The 7473-nt window shown below is 40.5% G+C and overlaps 1 protein-coding gene across 1 annotated transcript in view; it reads left to right on the top strand.

Moving 5' to 3' along the window:
* The window catches only part of hnf4g (hepatocyte nuclear factor 4, gamma), a gene marked incomplete at both ends in the record, with an annotated part of 11959 nt that extends 5015 nt beyond the window's left edge, over window positions 1-6944 (top strand). Inside the window, 8 exons of the mRNA XM_080020379.1 lie at window positions 464-570; window positions 933-1082; window positions 1493-1580; window positions 1820-1972; window positions 3296-3345; window positions 3987-4173; window positions 6532-6693; window positions 6823-6944. Coding sequence (XP_079876505.1) covers window positions 464-570; window positions 933-1082; window positions 1493-1580; window positions 1820-1972; window positions 3296-3345; window positions 3987-4173; window positions 6532-6693; window positions 6823-6944 — 1019 coding nt within the window. The remainder of the gene's footprint in view (window positions 1-463; window positions 571-932; window positions 1083-1492; window positions 1581-1819; window positions 1973-3295; window positions 3346-3986; window positions 4174-6531; window positions 6694-6822) is intronic.
* Window positions 6945-7473: the final 529 nt, after the last annotated feature.

The following is a 7473-nucleotide window of genomic DNA, read 5'->3' as shown; positions in this document are numbered from 1 at the left end:
TCATATTATGATTCATATCATCATTATTATTATTATTTATTATTATTATTATTATTATTATTATTATTATTATTATTATTATTATAATAATAATGATATAATAATAACAATAATAATAATAATTATTATGATTATAACAATAATAATAACAATAATAATAATAATAATAATAATAATAATTATTATTATTATTATTATTATATACACTTCCGTGCGTCTGCGTATGTACAGTTTATCAGAGTTTGTGTCTTATATTCCTTTAGTTAAAGTCCACTCAAAAAGCCCAGTTATTATTATTATATATTATTATTATTATTATTATTATTATTATTATTATTATTATTATTATTATGATCATTATCATTATTGTTATTATATCCTATCTGAAATATCACTGGGCTGTCTCTCACTCCCTTGCTCTCTTAATTTCTTATCAAAGATTATTTTCTTGTTTGTATTTCAGCTGTTCAGAACGAGAGAGACCGAATCAGCTCCCGAAAAAGTATCCCAGACTCGCACGACCTTCCCCCCATCACAGTCCTGGCCCAGGCGGAGCTCCTGTCCCAACAGGTACAATTACCCCTGTGTGTGTGTGTGCGCGTGTGTGTGTGTGTGTCTGTGTGTGTGTGTGTGTGTGTGTGTGTGTGTGTGTGTGCGTGCGTGCGTGTGCGTGTGCGTGCGTGTCTGTGTCTGATAGCGATACAGAAACAAAAGTGGACATATATGGACTCATATGGAGCTACTGTATATGAACAAATAGGGAGTTGCTCTATGGAGTTATATGGATTTATATGGAGTTATATTGACACACACACACACAAACATGTGCATGAGTGTGTGAATGTCAACGTCATCAATTTGCAATTCATCATTGATACTATGACTCAAAGTGTCAGGTAGATGATAATTATAGTATATGTTCTTGTGTGAAGATCAGTAGTTCCGTCGGGGTTCTGGACGCCGCGGAGCAGAAGTCGGCGCATATCGGGGACGTGTGCGATTCCATGCGGCAGCAGCTGCTGGTGCTGGTGGAATGGGCCAAGTACATCCCGGCCTTCGGAGAACTGCCTCTGGATGACCAGGTAGAGCATTGCACGATGGGTATTCACACTAATGACGATCACAGCGACGTCATGCATTATTTATTGCTGCAGAAATAGGAAATTAGGCGCCACTGAAACGGCGTCTGACAGCCATTTTGTCTTTGTCAACAAGTTGACACACTACTCTGATCTGCTCTCCATCCAGGCACACTTTATCATTTTTATGGCCCGGGGGAGTGCATGGGTCGGAGCCATTTGGCTTTATTGTGGAAAATACTCATTAGGAGTTGACATAATTGCATCACTTATCATTTTGCGTCTCTCGCTGGTTTCTCTAAAACGGGGGAAATCGGACCGAGAAAACGACTCTCGCGCCAAGCGGCAACGGGGACAAATAGGGGACGTTTGCCGTGTTTGTCTTGTTTAATTGTGTTTGTGTGTGTGCTCAGGTGAGCCTGCTCAGGGCCCATGCAGGTGAGCACCTTTTGCTCGGAGTCGCCAAGAGGTCAATGCCATATAAGGACTTCCTACTTTTAGGTAAGAAGGATCTTATTTCAAGAAATAAAAAAAAAACTTGTTTAGCACTGAATGGTGAGGACTTCGATCTTGAATTGAAATTTTATTTCATGGACTTATTTTATTACTGGAATCCAAACGAAAGCACCTTATCTTTACACACAATACTCTCCATACGCCGCTATCCATGCTAAATTACTCCAAATCTTAACCTTCCTTGAGTGCCGTCGCACGCCCTTCTTTCCCCTCCGCGCCTTCAGGGAATGGCTGCGCGATCCAGAGGAACAGTCCGGAGCAGGAGATCTGCCGGGTGGCCAACCGGGTCCTGGACGAGCTGGTGCAGCCCTTCCAGGACATTCAGATCGACGACAACGAGTACGCGGCGCTCAAGGCCATCGTCTTCTTCGACCCGGGTGAGGACAGGATGAGAAAGGGATCGTGTGCAGCCAGATGGTCATTAATGCAACTTAACCCTCAACAGGGTGATCAGGACTTGCAGGGGTGCGATGCATCGTTTACAACATTTATCAGATTGGCTGCGCAAAACAGAGTGCGTGTGAGTGATCATATTATTCCTGCAGTGCATGCATTTTCTTAAGGGGCCACATTTGTCATTATGCTCTTAAACCCATTACTGCTCTAGGTCTATTCCTAAAGTATTTTTCTTGCTTTGTATATTTAAGATAAGGTAAGAGGTGGGGGAGGGGGCACATGCCTGTATTTACGCTATAGAGGTACATTTAAACGGATCACCCCCGCAAACAACAGTCGCCTATAATATTCTTTGCACGTTTGTGGCGACAAATACACTGTTTGAATTGTTTCGTCAATCATTCGCCTGCGGCCTGTTTCGGTGTTAAACCGCGGTTCTCTGAGCGAGGGGACTCTCCACCAGCTGCACATTCCATATGGGGAGATACAGTCTCCGAACAACAGAGAACAACCTGTGAATAAAATGCTTGAGTGAAAATAATGTTTCAATTTTCAACTTTTCATTCGTGTCTATTTAAGTGCACTTCTATTTACCTGATAGAATAAAGAACCTTAGCTTAATCAGGTTTTCTTTTGGCATCCTGCAGCAGTGTTAAAGACGATAGGAGATACAAGTAAATACAATACAATTAAATTAAATAAAATTCAATAAAATTGAAGAAATTAATATAATATTGATAAAATAGACTATAATTAGGAATACAATAACATTAAATAAATCAATTATGAATACAATTAAATTAAATTAACTTTAACACAATTTAATTAAATTAAATCAAATAGATAAGCCTACACACACACACACAATCCAAAACAAGTGATGCAAGTGTAAGGCAAAGCACCTCAGCAGAAAAGTAGAGGAAACAAGCACAGTAAAAATGGAAAACAATTTACTTTATTTAATGAAAAACCTGTCCAATAAACCCCAACGTAATAAGTACTTCCTCAATTTCCCCATTTCATCCCATGTGTCTGGAAACGTCTCAGTCTATAGTTTTGCCAAAATCCCTCTTTCCTCCACCCCCCTCCCTCCGACACTCAATCATCTCCTGGATTTAAAATTCTAAAGTTCTTCTCTCCATCCCATTCACTAAATCCTTCCATTTCCACCGTCCCGTATCGCTCAATCAGTTCCGCTTATACCCCTATGGGTCCAGTTCTCATCTCTCCATCTTATCCCCATCATCCCATCTCTCCCTCCACCTGCTTCTCCCTTCATCCATCTCCCGCTTCCCCGTCTCCAGATGCAAAGTCTTTACGGGACCCGTCCAAAATCAAAACCATGCGTCTGCAGGTAAGTCGGAATTAAACATCTCCTATGTGCCTCTCATGTATTATTTTGGGGGTTCATTTTTCTTATATTGTGCAGTTTAGTTTAGTTTAACTATTTTTAGTTGTACTAGGGATAACATAATGCGTTTTTTCCATTGGTCACATTTTTTTTTCGTTCATTTTGATCGTATTTTTGTTTTATTTTCTCAAAACCAAATTGTGTGGCTTAATTAAGTGCTGTTATTTAAAAAATATTCTGCGGGCCACATTTAATGATATCTTACAAACATTTGGCGGCCGCATTAAATTGTCTAGTGGGGCCACGTGGTTTGAGACCCCTGTTTTTTATGATACGGACAATATTTTGAGTTTGTGTTTTCTGGGGGTGAAACAGAACATTTAATCGAAATGATGTGCGATGTGTGTGCATGTGTTTTAAAAATAACAAAATACCTGTAAACCCACCAGCATCAGCAATAGGACACTGAGATCACCAGGACACCTTCACTGTCCCCATAAGCTCATAATTAATCTCATCATTTAGTGTTCTTCATCATCCAAAAAGGCTTTTGATGCTTTTTAACAAAAGTTTTTTTTGTCAGATTTACCTGAATTTTTGCGTTTAATGTGTGCATGTGTTTCATTTCTCGGGGCGTGTTCCAGGTGCAGATGAGCCTGGAGGACTACATCAACGACCGCCAGTACGACTCGCGGGGCCGCTTCGGGGAGCTGCTGCTGCTGCTGCCCACGCTGCAGAGCATCACATGGCAGATGATCGAGCAGCTCCAGTTCGTCAAGCTCTGCGGCCTCGCCAAGATCGACAACCTGCTGCACGAGATGCTCCTGGGGGGTGAGGACTCATGGGGAGGGCTGGGGTTGGGCTGAGGGGTCACAAGGAAAGAAGCAAGGCATGTAATAGTGGCCCGTAATAGTCCCGAAACCAGTGAAACCACGCCCTCTAGTGTCTCACTTGGCAATAGCGCCCGTCTATCATAAACGTTAAAAAAGGTAGTTAAATGAGTGTAATTGTGGCGTGGGGATGGTGTGGTTTGAGCAGCCACACCTGTCCTGGGTCTAGGTAATTTGGGGCCCAGGATCAGAGTGGCTGCATATCTGTTGGGCGTGGTTGGTCTAACGGGCAACAGGTAAAACCCCCATCCCCACACACACTCAGGAGAGGAGCTGCTCCTGGGCCCCACTAAGCTGGACCCAGGACAGGTGTGGCTGCTCAAACCACACCATCCCCACACCACGGCATCTCATTTAAATGTGCAGTGTGTAGAATGAAGTGCCATCAAGCATTGAGATTGCAGATCGCAAACAACTGAATACATCCTCCCCATGTCGGTGCAACATGGCTCCCTCCGTGGAAGCGTACCCGCTCCCCATGTAGATATAAACAAATCATATTTTTTTCATACACTAATTAAAACAAACTTATGAATATTGCATTCTATTTCTGCCAAGTCCATTCCATACATTTTTACATTCTGCAACTTTCATTAATAACAAATAATATGGTTAAATAAATGTATACAAATTATTCCATATTCATTCACTTTTATTAATATTTGTAAACGCATAATTTATGTATAGATATTTAATTCATTTAATTAATAGTTAATTCAAGGCATTCATTTCAATAAATTATTGAAACCATGAGGAATTTATATATATAATATCTATTTGTTTTTAAGTCTGTCATGTATATAATTCTGATATATTTAATGGCATATTTAAAATACTATAATATTATTATTTAATTTTAAAATATGTATTTATCTCTGTCTAAAATATTCACTAGTTGAATGTGCCCTTATATCAGACACAGCCAAAATGTGATAAACATTACTTTTTCTTCCTACATTGCTTCACATTTAAAAAAAATAACAAAGTATATTAACAAAAAAAAGCTGAAATTGGCTGCCAAACATTTTTGGCCTGACTTTCCTGTACAGTATGTCCTGGATTTAAATTCAGGCCTGGTGGGATTAGTAATTGAATCGGCATGCATGGTTGAGGAAAGTAAAGAAATGATGATAATCAGGAACGAATGCTGAAAAAAACATAAGAACACAAAGAAGATAATTATGGCGCTGTGGTGCCAGGTTCAAATTATCGTTAAACATTAACACGTTAAGCGTTGACATACTGCCCGGCATGTATGCTTGAGCGTGTATGTTGACATACATGTAATTCAAAGCACTTGCATGCTGCCGGATTCATAGCATTCATTACCCATCGTGCATGACGTTTAAACAGATGAAGATACAATTTAAATATTTAGAATTTAGCACATATTGCACACCCTCTCCAAAGAAGCCCTCCGATAGTTTCAGGTTGCAAAAGTCAAAAACAGGTAGGCAAAACACATATACATCATGGAAAAATATGTCAAAACAGGGTCATATAAATGAGTTATTATATATTCCAAACATTTTGCAACACCTGCTGTGGGATCCAATATATGTGTGAGATTGGAGTCAAAGTTGCACATGGAGCCTTTAGGAGTTTTTTGGGCCGCACGCCAGACTGCACACCATCATCAATACGAGCCCCAGGGGCCCAAAATATGGGAATTTTTCCTCTCTCTCCTTCTTGAGTACTTTCACATCCCTCCCGGTTTTCCCACGTTATTATTGTTACACATCACTGAAACATCCAATATTACTCAACCCCCCCCCCACACAAACACATTGACATGTTTTATTTTGTGCGTTTTATTTTGTGTAGATAGATAGGTAGATAGATAGATAGATAGATAGATAGATAGATAGATAGATAGATAGATAGATAGATAGATAGATAGATAGATAGATAGATAGATTAAACAATAGAATAAAAAATAGAAAATACTGCAAAAAGAGTGGAAAATATTATTAATATACAATAAACTTTAATATTAACAATTAACAACAAACCCCTGTATCAACAATTCAAACTCTAAAAAAAATTAAACAGTGATAACAATATAACAATATGAAATATATAGTATGGCAGAAGATATTGCGAAAAGAGACCAAATTATATTATATTATAATTATATTATAATGAAATACTAATGCAAAGCCCATATGTGCAACATGTGAAGTTTAAACTACGTATAAAATATGGTTTTGATACCCCGGCTCTCATCTGTTCCTAATAGTCAGGGTGGGGTGGTGTGTGATTTACTACAGTGTTACAGTCTGGTGCTCTCTGTTTCCAGGGCTCACATCGGACCCCACCCACCTGCACCACCCGGCCCACGCCCACGCCCACGCCCACGCCCACGCCCACGCCCACGCCCATGCCCAGGCCCACCCGGACCACCTGAGCGGGCACACGCTGGTCATCAGCGCCATGCCCGCCACACACACTCAGCAGATAGGTGAGAAGAACAGCCTCAAATGGATAAATAATAATAATAATAATAATAATTATTATTATTTTTTATTTTTTTTACTGCATTTCTAACACAGTTGCGTAGAACTCATCAGTGTCCTCTCCGCTTCCACAGTGTCGCCCGACACCCCGATCCCGTCTCCCCCGCAGGGCGCCGCCCCTGAGATGTTCAAGGCCTTCACTCAGGATCACGACCCCTCAACCAGCCCGTCCTCCCCGACTCAGGCACACACCTGACCTTGCCCTGCATCCCATCACGGGAGAAACGACAACAGCAACGACAACAACAGCAACAACAACAACACAATGGTTTTTTTACACGGCTTTCGCTGGAATACTCGGTTCCGATTGTTCAATCAGGCATACTAGTTATGATATTATTTCAAATCAATATTCTGTCTCAATATATTCATCTATTTAATAAGTGGCCGGGTAATGAGCGGGATAATGCATCATTATCGTCGTTATGGCAAAATAACCTGAATGAATGTATTTTGCGATGAGGAAGCTCTTGCATACAGGTACATGTCTGTCTGTGTGCAGCGCAATGTTCCCCCCCCCAGTTCATGAGACTCAAGGTGTGAGCAGTGGAAACGACCTTGTTGAACTCAGGGTAAAACGTCATAAAATGTAATGGCCGCTTTTTTTCCCACAAATAATTCATGGCGGTGAATCTTGGTTGGCTGAGCGCCGACTTCCAATTTACATCAGATTCCAAGGCCAAACATGTCGACAGAAAATAATGATACGGCTCCAGTCAGGCTCA

Source organism: Zeus faber, assembly GCF_960531495.2.
Source record: "Zeus faber genome assembly, chromosome: 19".
NCBI lineage: Eukaryota > Metazoa > Chordata > Actinopteri > Zeiformes > Zeidae > Zeus > Zeus faber.
This window is presented reverse-complemented; position numbering and strand designations above follow the sequence as displayed.